A 17,891-nucleotide genomic window follows, 5' to 3' on the forward strand; every position below is an offset into this window, starting at 1 on the left:
TAAAGTTTGTTGCATCCATTTTCCTGCCATAGCCCAATTCATTTTGGTAATTTTGATCTATTTTCATATTAAAATAGTTTTGAAGCAAGGAAAGTAGATGATATCATTGATCAGTTTTAAAGCAAAGAAGCCATAAGGCCTAAGACATAGGAGCAGAAATAGGCCATTCGGTCAACTCCACCATTCTGTCATGCCTCATTTATTATCCCTCTCAACCTCATTCTCCCCATAACCTTTGACACCCTGACTAATCAAAAACCAATCAACATTTGCTTTAAATATACTCAATGACTTGATTTCCACAACTGTCTGTGGAATTCCACAGATCCACTACCCTCTGGCTAAAAAAAGTTCTTCCTAGCTCTGTTCTAAAAGGACATTCTTCTATTCTAAGACTGGCCCTCTAGTTCAAAGTTCCCTCATTGTTGGAAACATCTTCTCAACATTCACTCTATTTAGGTCTTTCAATATTCAGCAGGTTTCAGTGAGATCCCTCCTCATTCTTCTAAAATCATGCTTCTCGTACATTAACCCGTTCATTTCCTAATCATTCTCGTGAACCTCCTCCGGACCCTCTCCAATGCCAGCACAACTTTTCTTAGATAAGGGGCCCAAAACTGCACAGAGTACTCCAAGTGTGGTTTGACAAATTCCTTATATAGTCTCAACATTATTTCCTTGCCTTTATATCCTACTTCTCTCAAAATGAATGCTAACATTGCATTTGCCTTCCTTACCACCAACTCGGCTTGCAAGTTAACCTCTAGGGAATCCTGCACGATGACTCCCAAATTCCTTTGCACCTCTGTTTTCTGAATTTTCTCCCTCTTTAGAAAATAGTGTATGCCTTTAGTCCTTCTACCAAAGTGCATGACCATCCACTTCCCAACACTGCATTCCATCTGCAACTTCTTTCCCCATTCCTTGAATCTGTCTATGTCCTTCTCCAGATTCCCTGCATCCTCAGCACTACCTGCCTCCCTACATAGTTTTGTATCGCCCACACACTTGGCTACAAAGCCATCAATTCCGTCATCTAAATCATTGACATATAATGTGAAAAGAAGCGGCCGTGACACTGACCCCTGCAGACCACCACTAACCACTGGCAGCCATCCAAAAAGGGCTCCCATTATTCCCACCTTGCCTCCTGCCAGTCAGTCTTCTCTCAATACTAGTATCTTTCCTGTAAAACCATGGGCTCTTATCTAGTGGAGCAGCCTCATGTGTAGCACCTTGTCAATGGACTTCTGAAAGTATACATCAGATAAATCAGCTGCAACAGGATGAGTGGTCAGCAAAGATATTGGCTAAATTTTAAACAATTGGATGCTGCAGTCATGTTTCTTTGATTTCATTTTCCTAGGACACAAACCCTATTCTCAACTCCAAGATACACTATTGTTTCCAGCCACTTTATTAAATTACAAATGTGCTCTGATGCGTAATGTTGTTTTATGGGATTCTGTAGATTCCTACTGCCTTGCTCTGTCTGAGACTCGGAATATGCTAGAACGCCAGATGTTATTGCAACACTCACCAGGTCCTAGCATGTCTTCTGCAATAACCAGAATTTGCATGTATGAAATTATCCTCTTCCTAATAATTCCTTTTCTTATCCTTATTCCCTAACAGACCAGAATGTTAGTTTAATGCCTATCTATACTGATCAACTAAATCTGTGCAAATAGCTTGATTCTAATGTGATAGTTCTTGTAAAGTCAATAATTAATGCAATAAATGGAACTTTAGAATTAAAATGCATGTACTCTTTCTGCAAATGTTAGATTTACTATTTATCTGCTACATTGAGCTCATAGAGAAGATGCTAAAAAGGAAGAGGGACTGACAATGGGTAATGTGTTGTTTTACCACAATTTCTTGAATGGAAATTATGTTTCATGCATGTTAATAAACTGCGTATCTCCTTATAATAGAATAATTGAAATTAGAAACTCATTATGTGAATATAAATTCTGTCAATGCATGGCATAGAATGTTCGTGGCATTTTCTCTACATTCCATCTTCACCCTTTACTTTCACCTTGTGGAGGCTTCCTGCCACTAACATTTTCTGGGCACAGTCATCTCAACCACTTATCCAAATAATCATGCAAGTCTGCACAATGGCCCTCCGTATTTCACCAGGAATTTGATATCCCAGCTGATTCCCAAGCCACTTCTAGTCAACATTCACGTTCTTGCATTTTCCAGCGAGGGCCATTGGATTGTAATCAGAAATAGGACCTGAGTTGGAATGGTTCTTTACCTGAAATCGGCTACTGTACCTTACGTGGAATCTGAATCCTAGCCCAAAATGTCATTGCATTCTATTTGCCCAACACAGATCCTCATTATTTTAGCACAAAGGTTCTAATCAACAAATTATTCAGAAATAATAACTGAGGAGGTTCTAAAGGAGGAAGATCAACCTGAAAAAGTAGTGTCAGTAGTTTTGCCAGACAGCTACTGAGATTTGGTACTCCTGGGGTTTTACAAGTTTCCTCTACTTATTTTTCAGTCTATGTTGATCACTCTTCCCATATGTCTGTGTGACTCTTGAGCATCTCAGCTGTTCATTTTTGATTGTTTGCATTGATTAACACCATAGACCCACGAAGTTGACTTAAATAAAGAGAGGAAACTACGGGAACAAGCAGAACAGGACCTGGATGAAGCAGCACACCGGTTACAGATGGCACACGAGGAGATACGTCGACTAACGGATGAATTGGACACGGAGAAGAAAGTACACTGCAGCACTGGTGAGTGTGGGTTAAAACAAACTGACCTCAAATCACACACAAAATGCCGGAGGATCTCAGCAAGTTAGGCAGTATCTTTGAAGGGGAATAAACAGTCGACGTTTCAGGTGAATATCATTCATCAACACGGAACAATTGATCAGGCAGAATCTCTTGTGTTATGCCCTCAAATCTTTCTGCTCCATCAACGTCCACAGTGCATGGGAAAATTGTCAAATTATCAGGTAAACTAAAAATTGCTGCTATACAAAGCTTTCCTAATGAAATGTCATGCTAGAGTGATCACACAGTAATCACACCAATGGGTACAGTTTTCTATGTTTGGCAACTTTGGGCACACTTGGACTGGCTCACTATTTGAAGTGTATACTCACAGTCCTCACACAACCATACTTATATGGTCCAGATGTGAAGGATCTCATTTGTTGTCAAGCCAACCTGCCGTATCGGGATAGTAAATCTACCTCTAACGTTGGACTGCTGAGATCCCACTCTTGAATATTTGAGACTGGTTTAACCAAAATCAAAACTGCGGGCAAAACATTGATTCAAATTTGTGAAGTATTTTAATGGTTCTTAAATAGCTTTGGTTTTGAGACATTTAAAAGCTATTAAACTTGTTGAAAATTGATTTTTAAAATAAAAACATTAATTAAATCACTTCAGTGTTTACGGGTTTAATTATTTATCAGGTAAAGTGATCTGGAAAGATGTAACATTCCTTGTCCCCCTCCCCTACCACCAATCAGTAGGCCTAGAACTTCCAATGAATTCAGTTGGGTCTCGGATCCTGCACTTGATCCAAACTTCCATGAGCTCTGAGTGATGATTTATCCCAGCAAGACAGGACTCCAGCTTCAGACTCATGTACAGAACAATAATGGAGTGTAGCAATGGACAACTAGTGTGTGCTAAACAAACAAACAAAAAACAGTCAAGCAGTACAGATATACATATCTGGGGACTCTGTTTGAAAACCAAAGATTCCTTTCAGAACGTGCTTCCTTTAGTTCAGTAGTAAGCTGTTTGGAAATTACCCACGGTTCAGGTAACTGAAGTAATTTTAGAATTCAGACTGCATTCTCATGCTGAATGAGTTAGTATATCAATATAACTGATTCTGTCAGGCAAACATCTCCTTACCACATAGAGGTACTAAAAGTGCGAGTGGTTGACAGGTGGCTATGGAGTAGAAATGGAGTGACATTCTGCTGGAAGTACATGGGAGAACAGCATCAACTTGGCTCTGAAATCTTTTGTATGTCATATCTAGCTTCATTTATGAAGTATTCCATTATGCTCCTGATTAAAGATGGTGAAAAGCTTACAGACTATCAGGAGAAAAGCCACTCATCACACAATCCCCTGCATCTGACCAGTTCTTGGATCCACTGTATTTATGCAGCTGGTTCAATTGAGTAATTAATGGAGATCCCCATGAAATTGTTGAGAACTTGGCAATGGTGATGCCATTGAATGTCAAGGATAGAAAATTAAACTCATTTTAATTAGAATTAGTCATGGCCTGGTACTTAGTTGCCTAAAATTTATGAGGGTCTTGTTACATACATTTTCAGTCTTCTTCATTTTCTGAGGAACTGCAGATAGAATTCAACTATGGGCAATTACAAGCAAACAGTCCTTCTGATCTTAGGATGAAAGAAGATCAACTACTGAAGAGGACATTGCCTTGGCATCCTGGGGCTGAGATAAATTACTTCCAGTGGCAACAGCTCCCTTTTTGTGTGTGTGACATGACACCAGGCATTGGAATATTTGCCCCTTGCTGTCCATTGACTACTGTTTTAGCAGGCTTTTTGATCACACACTCCCACAAGTGATGCCTTTATTTCAAGAGTAGTCAATCTGGCCTCATTTTGGAACTCAGCTCTTTAGTGAATAGTATTGAAGAAAATCCAGCTTGGCATCTATCTATGAGTAGGTCATCAGTACTATGTGCAGCTTGATAACTCCGCTGGCAACACTTTCCGTAATTTTGCTGATAAATGAGAGGCAATTAACCACGTTATCTTTAACATACGTTTGTATGCTGGGTGACTGGTGTCACAACAACAACCTTGCACTCAACATTGAGGAGATTGATTGTGGACTTCAGGAAGGGGAAATCGGGAAAACACACAACAGTCCTCGCTGAGCGGTCAGTAGTGACACATATTAATGCAATCACAAAAAAGCATGCCAGCAGCTATATGTCATTAGATATTAGAGAAGATTTGTAATGTCACCAAAGGCTCTAGTAAATTTCTGCAGATATCCAGTGGAGAGTATTCTGACTGGTTCTGCCTGGAATGGAGGCTCTAATGCAAGAAAAAAAAACTGCAGAGAGTTGTAGCCAACTTTGTCATGGACACTAGCCTCCTCACCATCGAGGACATTTTCAAAAGGTGGTGCCCCAAGAAGGTAGCAATCATCATTAGGGACCCTTATCATCCAGGACATGCTATCTTCTCATAACTACCAGCAGGGAGGAGATATAAGAGCCTCATCAGTGATATAAATTACCACACCACAATACTCCTGCTTCTAAACTTGATACTCTACTGCTGAAGGCCAGCATGCCAACGCCTTCTTCACTACCCTGTGAATTGTGTACTTGTACTCTCAGGTCTCTGTTCCGTAACACTCAAAAAAGCCCTGTCATTTACTATACGAGTCTTATCCTGGTTTATCTATCCAAAATGCATCACCCCACACTTACCTAAGTTAAAATTCATTTGCCATTCCTCAGCTCAGCTGCCAGAATGTTCAAAATGTCTTTGCAATTCATTGTAACCTGCATCACTATCGATAAGACCAATATGATATCCTCAGCAAACTTACTAATCATGCACACAGACTTGTATCCAAATAATTTATATAAGTAAAAGTGCTCTCTGCACTGACCCCTGGGGAATCCCACTAGTCGGTCCTCCAGTGGGGAATCAACCTTATCCCATCACCCTCTACTTCCTACCATCCTGCCAGTTTTGAATCCTAAGCATTCTAACATTCCATATCAGCTTGCCACGTGCGACCTTGTCAATGGCTTTACTTAAGTCCAAACAGATAACATGAACTTCCCTACCTTCATCTATCACCTTAATTTCTTCTTTCAAAAATTCCAAAAGATTCCTCAGACATGCCCTCCCATGCACAAAACCATGCTGAACAGGCCTTGATGAGCAAATGTGATGGTGGATCTTGTCCCTCAGAATTCCTGCCAGTAGCTTTCCTGATTCCGTGGGCTGTAATTCCTTATCCTTACTACCCTTCTTGACCAATGGAGTCACCCAGCTGATCCCAGCTAAATCATGCCTAATGCTCTCAAAGTCAGTCCTGCTCTAGATCAAGACTTTAACCTTGGACCCATTCTACCTTTTTCCTTAGCTATTTTTAAACAAATAAAATTATAGTCACTGAAGTGCCTCCTAACTGCCACTTGTTCCCTGGCTCACCTCATTCCCTAAGAGGAAGTCCAGTTTTGCTTCCTTCTTGTGTAAGTTCCTCCATTATATTTTATGAGGAAATTGTCTTGGATTCTCCTTACAAATTCTGCCCATCTATTGGGTGGCATAATTGTTACCAGGAAAACTGCAATCTCCCACTAGCACTACTCTATTATTCTCACAACTATGTGCAATTTCTCAACAAATCTGCTTCTCATGTTCCCACGATCTTTAATGTAACACAACCAAGGTGACAATCTCCTTCTTATTTCTAAGTTTTACCTAAATTGTCTTGTTTGACGGTCCCTCTAAAACATCTCCTCTAAGAACTGCTGTAATGTCCTTCCTTATCAAAAGGGCAACACCACCTCCACTCTTAACTATTCCCTGAAACATTGTGTTGCCATTTTTCTATAATAGCCACAATATCCTATTTCCTAGAGACAGTCCACACCTTCAGTTTGTCCACCTTACTTGTTAATTTGTATGGTCCTGTAACTTCTGCTATACACAATGTTCCAGGCTTTTCTTTGCTATCTTGCTAACTTATTATTCAGGAAGCTACAGGTAGAAAATGTCACATTGATATCTGATTTATAATGCTTTAGAGTGGTAACCTCCTATGTCACTCCACAGTTGCTGTATGCAAAACAAAAATTTACTTTAAACTAAGTTTCGCCTGCTTGTCTGCCTTCACTATGGGAATGGCATTACAAACTAGCATCAATAATTATCATGCTGCAAAAATATTCAGTGGAATTTTACGCTTTAAATTGATAGTCTTGAAAGAAAGATATTTAGTTCCATGGTAGCTGAGTGTCTCTGGTTGGGAAGTGTACATAAAACAGTGGATTTTGGTAAAACTTTGATACACAAGCGACTGGTTGTGGATGTCATGGATGCAGCTATACAATACCAGTGGTGTGGTGCTAAGAATTTTTAAGAATTTTGTGGAATTCTACAGATTCATTACATCATAAAACAGTGTCAAGAAATTCAAGGCACTCCAATTATTCATGTTATTAAAGTATTTTACAGCCATCAACCTCAATCTTTGTCTATTATGTAAATAGAATTCTTTTATTAATTTGTTTTCAGTGTGCCAAGCTAATTTTAAAAATGCTGTTGTATTTTCTGATCTTATTCTTCCTGAGTCAGTAGAATTGATGGGGTCTAGCTCTTCGTGTTCAATGAATTCCACTGTAAAAATGCAAATGGCAATGACCTCAATAAATAAATGATCAAAAAGGATGCTGTAAGTGTGTTTTCACTTATATTAAAGCATGATCTCCATGGAGCACTAGCTGACTTCTAGTTAGTGTTAGATTATTTTAGTCAGAAAATGAGGGGGGGAATGGCCAGGTTTCTCAAGACCTTTTACTAGAAAATGTGCAGCTATGGTCACTGGACCTGAACAAGATTAAGGAAAGCTCCCATTTACTCAACAAGATTTAATTAGATTTGTACACGTAGAAGCTCCAAGGTGTATGGAACAACATTACCCAACAAATCGCATTATTTTAAGGAGAGAAGGTAAGAAGAAGCATACTTTGAGTTGGACATAGTCCTAAAATGTGAGACCTACCTCATATTTGTTCATATAAGTCCGTTGAATACTTGGAGTTCTGTGTCCATACCCAAGTCAGGCTGGTAACAGTGTTTTCAGTATTATTTTATGTGGTAGTAGATATCTGTTAGTTCATGGCTTTATATATTAACTCTTCTTTTGAGAAGCGGCCATAACCCATACCTGTCAAAACATTGCTACTCCTTGCTGAACTCAGCTGTCCAGTACTTAAAAGACACAAGCTGAAATGTCACCAGTCTTCAGGAAAAGGAGAAAGAACACTTTTGCATCATAAAGCATGACATCACTGCTGCATGATGGCTGTGTTAATTTGTACACAAAGTTTTTCTTAATCTGTAGCTGTTTGCCTGTTGACGTCTCATGGCTACATGGCCAATGATAAATATAAAACTAATGATGTCCCAGTGATTGCCCCAAAATGTTATCCTTTCCTCTCTGATGCACTGATGTATAAATTTTGGAGCAATATGGAACTCCAAGCTAAATGCTGGATGTTTCAGACATAACAGAAGGGGATTTGTTTTATGGCACCAAAGGACTTGGTTGCAATATTTGAGAAAATGTCTGGAAAAAGGAAGAAATCCACTATAATTGATTCACTGTTTTCTATAAAAGATAAAAAATTGTCTGAAGATGATGTGGATTGGAATAAGTATGGTGTGGATTCGAAAATATTCAGTGCAGGTCAGAAAGAGCCAAGGAAAGATAGACAATTATCTATAAGTGAGAAGCAATTATCTGCAAAAAAGAAGCAAATATTTGGGAAAAACAAACCAACCTCCACAGAAGAAAAGCAAGTACCTAATACTAGAGAGGAACCACCTGTGGATGTAGATGTGAAGGAAGTGCCTGAGGAAGAGAAAAGACCAGTTGCAGAGGAGGTGAATGAGTCTGAAGAAGGGAAGACACAGTCTGAAAGAAAATCAAGTCTTCTTGTTTTTTTCACAGATTTCATAGAACTAGACAAAGCGAAAGAAGAGAACATTCGACTGGATCAAGAAATTCAGACATTACGCCATCGTGTACAATCGTTGGACACTGAACGGAAATCTCTCTTAGAAACAGTAAGTTTCTTGCACCATTGTGGGCAAACATTTTTTTTTCAGTACAAATGATTATTTTAAATTTTATGTATCCAAGATTCTGAGCTGTGATCTAGAAAATCAAATTTATAGAATTATATTCTTTAGCTTTTTTTGAACAGTACACCATCCTTAAGATCAAGTTTGTCAGAAAAAGTCGAAAACTGTTGTAAATGCATTCAAGAACGTCAGTATCCTACATCTGAATAAAGCTTTTTATTGCTAAGAAACAAATTCCAGATCTCAGACCCACACTGAGACGTGTAAAAGATAAAGTAAATCAGAAACTAATGATAGGTAATAATTTTAATGATTTAAAGGAGGAAGATCTGATGGATAGGAGGAATTTCAGTTCAGAGATTGTGTGAAAGAGAATAAGTTGAGGGAGTAACAGGCCAGTAAATAGAATAAACACAAGAACATCTGCAGATATTGGAAATCCAAAGCAACACTCACAAAATGCTGGAGCAAGTTAGCAGGCCAGGTAGCATCTATGGAAAAGAGTAAACAGTCAATGTTTCTGGCTGAGACTCTTAACACAGTAAGTATGCTAAGTAGGTAAGAAAAGTGTACTTTTTAATTTGAGAAGTACTGGAAGGTTAAGAAAGGTTACAAATGAGAAAGGGAATTGAATTTTACAGATGGAAGAGGGCAGCAATAGGGTATGTGGATTATCATGTATTAATGACTATTCAGGTGATTTTTGTTCACATAGTTTGGCAGTGAGAAAAGGTACTGGCTGCTTATAGAACACATCTGATTTTATTTAAATGATAACTAGATGCATTCTTTTAAGATCAACCAAAATATTTCCTTCCACTATCAGTGAAGAAGAAGAAAACCTACCCTTTAACTAAAGATAATTTTTTTTCATAAACAAGGAAACCATTTTCTATGTGTTGCTTTGAATTTCCAGCATCTGCAGAATCTTTTGTGTTTATAAAAACTATAATTTGATTTGTATATTTTCCTATTGCTTATTTTTGATAACAAAGAAACTATAGAAAAGTACTAATTTTGGTGGGTTACACATTCAAAATGCTGGAGAATCTCAGCATGTCAGGTAGCATCTTTGGAGAGGAATAAACTGTTGATGTTTTGGGCTGACACCTTTCATTAGGACTGGAAGAAAGGGGAGGCAGTGTAAAAACCAGAATAACAAGGTTGGAGGAAGGGAAGGAGAAGGATTACAAGCTGGTAGATGATAGCTAAAATCAAGTGAGGAGGAAGGTGGGTGGGGTGATGAAGTAAGAAGGTGGCAGAAGAAGAGGAATCTGGTACAAGAAGACAGTGAGCAAGGAAGAATGGAAAAGAGGTGGGGAACCAGAGCAGGGTGATGGACAAGTGAGAAGAGAAGGGTTGGGAAGGTAACCAGAATGAGGGAGGGAGGAGGGGGAAATTACCCCCTCTCTATTGTGAGAGAAATCAATATTCATGCTGTCAGGTTGGAGGCTACCCCATGGAAAATAAGGTGTTGTTCCTCCAACCTGAGTTTGCCCTCATCGTGGCAGTAGAGGGGACAAAGAAAAAGTGCTCGACAGAACGGTCTCCTGTTCTGTGCCAGGTCTCATCGATGTAGGGGAGGCTGAACCAGGAGTAATAAGTAAAATAGGTAACCTTGACAGACTCGCATGTGAAGTGTTTGTTTTTGTTTAGCGTCATTAACCTAGGAGACCCTAATGATTGAGGAATGAAACCCTCATTGCATGTAGTATTGGTGTTTTAGCAAGTATCATAATGCATTCTTATGATCACACTGAAGCATGTTCAGTAATATAATACTGTGAATGTAGCTATCACAATTGAATTTAAAATTGTTTTTGAATTTAATTGAAATTAAAATAAACCCTGGAATAAAAATATTTGTATACAACATCTGTTAACAATGAAGGTATTCCGAACTTATGTTTTTGGTCTGACACATAACTCTAATTTCATGCAAACATGAATGGCACTTTGGAAATGGCCTATTGTTCTGTCATATAAAACTGACAGTTACTTTGGGTAATAAACACCATGATACTGAAAAATCAAGAGATAATTTTAGAAATTCATAAATTCCACTACATAAAATATTTTTCCAAATCAAACATGTAATAAAGTAAAAATTCTGTCAGAAGGAATATCATACATTCCAAAGGAATCCCTAAGATGAGATTTCTGCCCTGACTTTTCTAATGCCATACGCTCATGATTTATTTTCAGATGATTATAGCACCTTTTTTTTGTATAGTGACATTGTCCTTCAGAATTAAAAGATGAACCCTTACAAAAGAAAACTTGAAAACTTCTGTGTTGTGTCATCCTGGTGAGTGGAGGTGCTCTGTGATGTCATTGTGATGTGGTCTCGGTGGAAATAAAAGACATATTTCCTGCACAAGTGATGCTAGTCAAATTGGTAGAATGTTTGTGGTTTTATTTGCCAATTTGACATGATCGTAGCAGAAACATTCAAAATGATCAGAGCTGGCTGATATAAGGTGCGTAAAGGTATAAAGTGATTGACTTATCTCCTGTCCAATGAGGTAGCGTAAAAGGCAGATTCTTAACTTAGGGTTGTTCTAGTATATAGTAGAACTGATTTTTAATCCTGTTATTAAACACACATTACGAATTTGGTTTCAATTTCGGAAATTTTTTACTCTGAAAAACTTTGTTCTTGATAGCCCTATTTTATTTAATTTTTTCTTTAAACCTTCCTTGACAGATCAAGCCTTTAGCATATGGAAAAGGAAAGGTATAAAATGTTTTCGTGACCTTTTTTTTGAAGATACTTTGATGTCTTTTGACCAACTTTCCAATAAATTTAAATTACCTAAATCTAATTTCTTCAGATATTTACAAATCAGAAATTTTTTACATAAAGTTTTACCATCTTTTCCCAACTCAACTTCAACGGATTTCTCAGATTTGATTTTTACCTTAAATCCTTGTCAGAAGGGATTAGTTGCTTTTATTTACAACATGATTATGAAGATACAACCAGAGATGTCTGATAGAATTAAACAACAATGGGAAAAAGAACTTCGATACAATATACCAACAGATAAATGGGAAAAAATTTTACAAATGGTTAATTCTTCTTCTATATGTGCTAAACATGCTTTAATACAATTAAAATTGTACATAGAGCTTATATGTCTAAAGATAAACTTGCTCGATTTTATTCTCATATTAATCCTCAATGTGACAGATGTCATTCAGAAGTGGCTTCACTGACCCACATGTTTTGGTCATGTCCCACTTTACATAACTATTGGAAGGACATATTCGTTACCATTTCCTCAATTTGGAACATCGATTTACAACCTCACTTTATTACTGCAATTTTTGGTATACCAAATGAGGATGGTAATCAGTTTTCTCCTTCAATCAGACGAATGATTGCTTTTGTAACAAAAATGGCCAGAAGGTCTATATTACAAAATTGGAAAGAAGTAAATCCTCCTACCATGTCTCAGTGGCTTTTTCAAACTATTTCTTATCTGAGTTTGGAAAAAATTAGAAGCACTATTTTTGACTCCAATTAAATTTGAAGAAACTTGGGGACCGTTCATTCGACATTTCAATATGAATTAATTTGGCCTTTCCCAGACCTTCTCTCTGCTTATTCTTGTTCAGGTATGGAGTTCCGGAGTTCTTTGACACTATCATATACTTATAAACTGTTATTATTGCCCATGTTAGTTTTAGTTTAGTGTTTGTTTCATATATATATTTTCTTTTACACATTTTTAATTTTTTTTCTTTTTCTTTTGATGATTATTTTTGTTTTTTTTTCATATATAATTATATAGACTCGATTGATTAATGTACTTTTTTGTTGTTGATGTTTAATGGGATATTATTATCCTATTATCAATGTAATTTTAAGTCTATTGTATTCATAACCTATTCATTATTATGTTATGTTTTTTTTATATTGATATGAAACTCAATAAAAAGATTGAAAAAGTAGAACTGATTTTTAAAATGTCTTGGGTCTCAGCCCAAAACGTTGACCGTAATTCTTCCTATAGATGCTGCCTGGCCTGCTGCGTTCCATCAGCATTTTGTGTGTGTTGCTTGAAGTTCCAACATCTGCAGATTACTTCATGTTTGCATTTTTAAATGTTAACTCCATTTTTTGTGAAGTTGTCTGATTCTTGATGGGTTCCTGTCCCAGCCTTTGGAGTGTTTGGCTAATGAAAAGGGATGAAAACTTGTGGTTCTTTTGGAATTGATCTTTTAGAGAAATGTAAAATTAAGCTTTTCCTGAGGAAATTGGAAATATTCAGAATTATTGCATGCTGGTTGAATGCTCAAAATTGATTCGGGTTCAACCAACATTACTCAATTTGTTAAAGAGGCCTTGAAAGCATCCTTGATTCCATTCTGCCATTAATTTCTTGCCATGAGAGAGCTCTGATATCTGGCCTACCCATCCGGCCAATAGATTTAGAGGATTTTACAGAAACAATGTTTGTGGTATCCCTCCAGTGTTTTGAGGCTCATGCTGTAGGTAGTACATCCCAAAAATGATTAACTACTTTAAAAGGAGGATGAGGCAACTATGGCTGACAAGGGAAGTCAAAGAACAGCATAAAAGGAAAAGAGAGGGCATACAATATAGGAAAAAAATTGTATGAATTTAGAGGTTTGGGGAGCTTTTAAAAAACAGCAGAAGGCAACTAAAAAGCCATAAGGAGAGAAAACATGAAATAAGAAGGTAAGCTGCTAGCCAATAATATAAAAGAGGAGACCAAATGTATTTTTCCAGATATATAAATAGAGGGGCAGAGTGGTTCACTGGAAAATGACGCTGGGGAGGTAGACAAATGGGGACAAAGAAATGGCAGATGAACATAAGTATTTTGCATTAGTCTTCATTGTGGAAAACTGTAGCAATATGCCAGAAATTCGAGAGTATCAGGGAGCAGAAATGGGTGCAGTTGCTACTACTAGGGAGAAGGGGTTTGGGAAGCTGAAAGGTCTGAAGGTTGATATGTCACCTGACTAAGTGGACTACATCTCAGAGTTCTGAAAGAGGTAGGTAAAGAGATTGTGCAGGCATTAGTAATGATCTTTCAAGAATCACTAGATTCTGGAATAGGTCCAGAGGACTGGAAAATTGCAAATGTCACTCCACTCTTTAAGAAGAGAGGGAGACAGAAGAAAGGGGGGTATAGGCCTAATAGCTTGTCTTCAGTGACTGAGAAGATGTTGGAGTCCATTATTAAGGATGAGGCTTTGGGGTACTTGGAGGCACAGGATAAAATAGCTGAACTTTCCTTAAGGGGGTATCTTGCCTAACAAATCTGTTGCAATTTTTTGAGGACGTAACAGGCAGGAAGAGTCAGTGGATGTTGTTCAGTTGAATTTTCAGGAAGCCATTGACAATGTGCTGCACATGGAGGGTGCTTAACAGGAAAGATGCTGGAATGGATATAAGATTGGCTGATTGGCTGGAAGGAAAAGGTAGGAATAAATAAAGAGGGCCTATTCTGATTTGCTGCCAGTGATTAGAGGTGTTCCATAGGGGACCTTTTCACATTATATGTCAATGATTTGGATAATGACATTGATGGGCTTTGTGGCCAATTTTGTGGATAATACAAAGATAGGTGGAGGAGTAAATAGTGTTGAGAGGGCAGGGAGTCTGCAGAAGGACGTTGGCAGATTGGGAGAATGGGCAAACAAGTGACAAATAGAATAGAGTGTTGGGAAGTGTATGGTCATGTACTTTGGTAGAGGAAGTAAAGACATAGATTATTTACTAAACAGTAAATAATCTATGTCTTTAAGTAAAAAGAGATAAGTATAGGATAAAATCAGAGGTACAAAGGGACTTGGGAGTCCTCATGCAGGATCCTGAAGGTCAGCTTATGGGTTGAGTGGGTGGTAAGAGACGGCAAATGTAATGTTAACATTCATTTTGAGAGGACTAGAATATAAGAGCAAAGATGTAATGCTGAGGCTCTATAAGGCATTGGTCAGACTGCACTTGAGGTATTGTGAGCAGTTTTGGGACCCTTTATCTAAGATAAAAATGAGCTGACATTGGAGAAAGTTCATAAGAGATTATGAGAACAATTAGAAGTATGAAAGGGTTAAATATTGAGTGTTTGATGGCTCTCGACCTGTACTCACTGGAGTTTAGAAGAATTGGGGGGGGCGGGGAAATCATTGAAACCTATTGAATTTTGAAAAGTCTGGATAGAGTGGATGTAAAGAAGATGTTTCCTATACTGGGTGTGTCTGGGACCAAAGGGCATAGCCTCAGAAAAGACTGACATGCAATGAGAAGAGATGGGGAGGAATTTCTTTCACAGAAGGTGGTGAATCTGTGTGATTCATTGCCACAGACAGCCTCAGAGGCCAAGTCATTGAGTATTGAAAGCGGAGGTAGATCAGGTTCTCGATTAGTCAGGACATCAAAGGTTACCGAGAGAAGGCAGGAGAATGGGGTTGAGAGGGATAATAAATCAGCCAAGATAAAATGATGGAGCAGACTTGATGGCCAAATGTCCTATTTCTTATGATCTTATGGTCTGAGGAACCTCAAACAAAAGATGTTCCAGGACTGCAAATTCCACCATACCTGTAGGAGAAGAGCTCCACAAGCATCTGATGCTAAGGTTCAAAGTAGTCATATGTTATAAATAAAAGATACTGAATGGAAAGTGTGTGGGAGGTCCACCAAATCACTGATAACCGTGTAATGTGTGGACGCTTGGCTCATACGTTCAAAGGCATACCCAACTAATGAAGATAAATTTATTTAAGCAGAGCAGCAATTATTTACCCCTGAAAAGAGCACTTTGAAGAACTCTCAACCGTAACTCTCTCCTTGACACAGGCATCTTTGACTCCATTGGACTGCTCGTTATGTGGTGGAAAAGGTTTGAGAAACAAAGCCTTTAGAGAAAATGAATCTGTTCTAAAACTTAGTAGAGAAAAAAAATCAGTGTCAAACTTACAGACTCATAACTTACATCTGGGAAGAGGAGGGCATACCATAATCCTGATCACCTTCAGGAAAAGAGAAAAATCCAATTATAGTTGCAACAGAGCAGGTTCCCCATTGTCATGGGGAACATCATACCAGGGTCTCCCTTAACTGCTTCCTTCCAATGGCATGATCCCATACACTGCCTTTAAAATCACTTCTTCTTTGCTGCAAGGAGCAAACTAACTAGAAAGCTGAAATGCATATAGGATTATTTCTGAACTGTGATCATTACACGCTAAAAACTACAGCTCTGGCCATTCGGTTTCAGAATCAGAGTTTTTATCATGACATATGTTGTGAATTTTGTTGTTTGTTGACAGCAGTATAGTGCGAGACATAAGTTATTACTACAAGTTACATAAAAATTTCAATAATGCAAAAGAGAAATAGCCAAGTGGTGTTCATGGACCATTTCAGAAATCTGATGACAGAGGGGAAGAAGCTATTGCCAAAACATTTGAGTGTGAGTCTTCAGACTCTTGTATCTTCTCCCTGATGGTAGTAATGAGAAGAAGGCATGTTCTGGGTGGTGATAGCCCTTACTGATGGATGCCAGCTTTTTAACATGGGAGGCTTCAGCTGGTGATGGAGATGGCTGAACCTACAACCTTTGTAGCCCCTTTCAATCCTGTGCATTGGGGCCTCCATACCTGGTATAATGCAGCCACTCATAAAAGCTCTACTTTTTTTTCAAAAAATTGGATGTTCATACCTTAATGTCAGAGAACAAACATTTTCTATTCCACTATGTGATACAAATTCTAAGTAGCCTGCATAAAGAGCTGAGAAAGGAAGCTAAGAGGTAAAGAAGTGGCAAAGAATGTGAAGCTAGTAAGAATAAAGATGGCGCCTCTGAAAAATCTATCATTTTTATCATTGAGTTAAGGAAAATTCCTTAGACAGATTTAAGATGGGGAGGTCTGCAGATTTTGGAAATCTAAGCAACACAAACAAAATGCTGGAGGAACTCAGCAGGCCAGGCAGCATCCATGGAAATGTACAAATGATTTTCACTTTGGACTGATCTCCTTCTTCAGGAATGGAAAGGAAGGGTGAAGATTCCAGAATAAAAAGATGGTGTGAGTGGAAGCTGAAAGGTGATAGGTGAAGCCAGGTGCACAGGAAAGGTAAAGAGCTGGAGAGGAACAAATCCAAAAGCAGAGGAAGGTGGACTAGAGGAGAAAGGGAAGGAAGATCACTTATCAGGGATAAGTGATAAAGGAGTGAGAAGATGCCAAATGAAATATAAGGTATTGGTCTTCCACCTTGGGGGTGGCCTCATCTTAGCACAGGAGGAGACAGTGGACCAACATGTAATGGGAATGGGAATCAGAGTTTAAATGCTTGGCCACCGGGAAGTTCCACTTTTGGCGGATGGAGCAGAGGCGCTTGACAAACGGGTTTCCAAGTTACGTCAGGTCTCACCAATGTAGAGGTCTTCGTTTTGGGAGCACCGAACACAAGAGATGAACCCAGCAGATCTGTAAATTAAGCATTGTCTCACTTGAAAGGACTGTTTGGGCAGATGTAGCACTTTGGCTGCCTGCAGGGATAAGTGCTGGGAGGTAGAGTAGTGAGGAGGGAAGAACTAACAAAGGAATCACAGACCCTGCAGAATGTATAGGTGGGGGGGGGGGTAACGGAGGTAAAATGTGTTTTGTGGTAGGATCCCTTTGGAGATGGTGGAAGTTGCAGAGAGTGATGTGTTGGATGCAGAGACTTAAGGGGTGCTAGGTAAGTACAGGAACTCTGTCCTTGTTAAGGCGGCAGGAAGATGGGATGACACAAATGTTCATAAAATGAAGGAGATGCAAGTGAGGACAGTATCAATGATGGAAGAATGGAAACCCCACTCATTGAAGAAGGAGTATGTCCTGGAAAGGAAAGCCTCATCCTGGGATCAGATGTGGGGGAGCCGAAGCAAACAAGATAAGGGTATAGCATTTTTACAGGAGCTGGGTGAGAAGAGGTAATACACTGGACAACAAAGATTTTGGTTCCTGAATACCTTTAGGTGTA

General features: G+C 38.6%; 1 protein-coding gene across 2 annotated transcripts in view; it reads left to right on the forward strand.

The window, feature by feature from the left end:
- Positions 1 to 17,891, forward strand: part of ccdc30 (coiled-coil domain containing 30) — a 117,405-nt gene that overhangs the window by 35,826 nt on the left and 63,688 nt on the right. For both annotated transcript variants that reach the window (XM_059951886.1, XM_059951887.1), the window contains 2 exons: positions 2,612 to 2,765; positions 8,748 to 8,863. In XM_059951886.1, the coding sequence (XP_059807869.1) occupies positions 2,612 to 2,765; positions 8,748 to 8,863 (270 nt within the window). The remainder of the gene's footprint in view (positions 1 to 2,611; positions 2,766 to 8,747; positions 8,864 to 17,891) is intronic.

This window comes from Hypanus sabinus, chromosome 27 (genome assembly GCF_030144855.1).
Source record: "Hypanus sabinus isolate sHypSab1 chromosome 27, sHypSab1.hap1, whole genome shotgun sequence".
Classification (NCBI taxonomy): domain Eukaryota; kingdom Metazoa; phylum Chordata; class Chondrichthyes; order Myliobatiformes; family Dasyatidae; genus Hypanus; species Hypanus sabinus.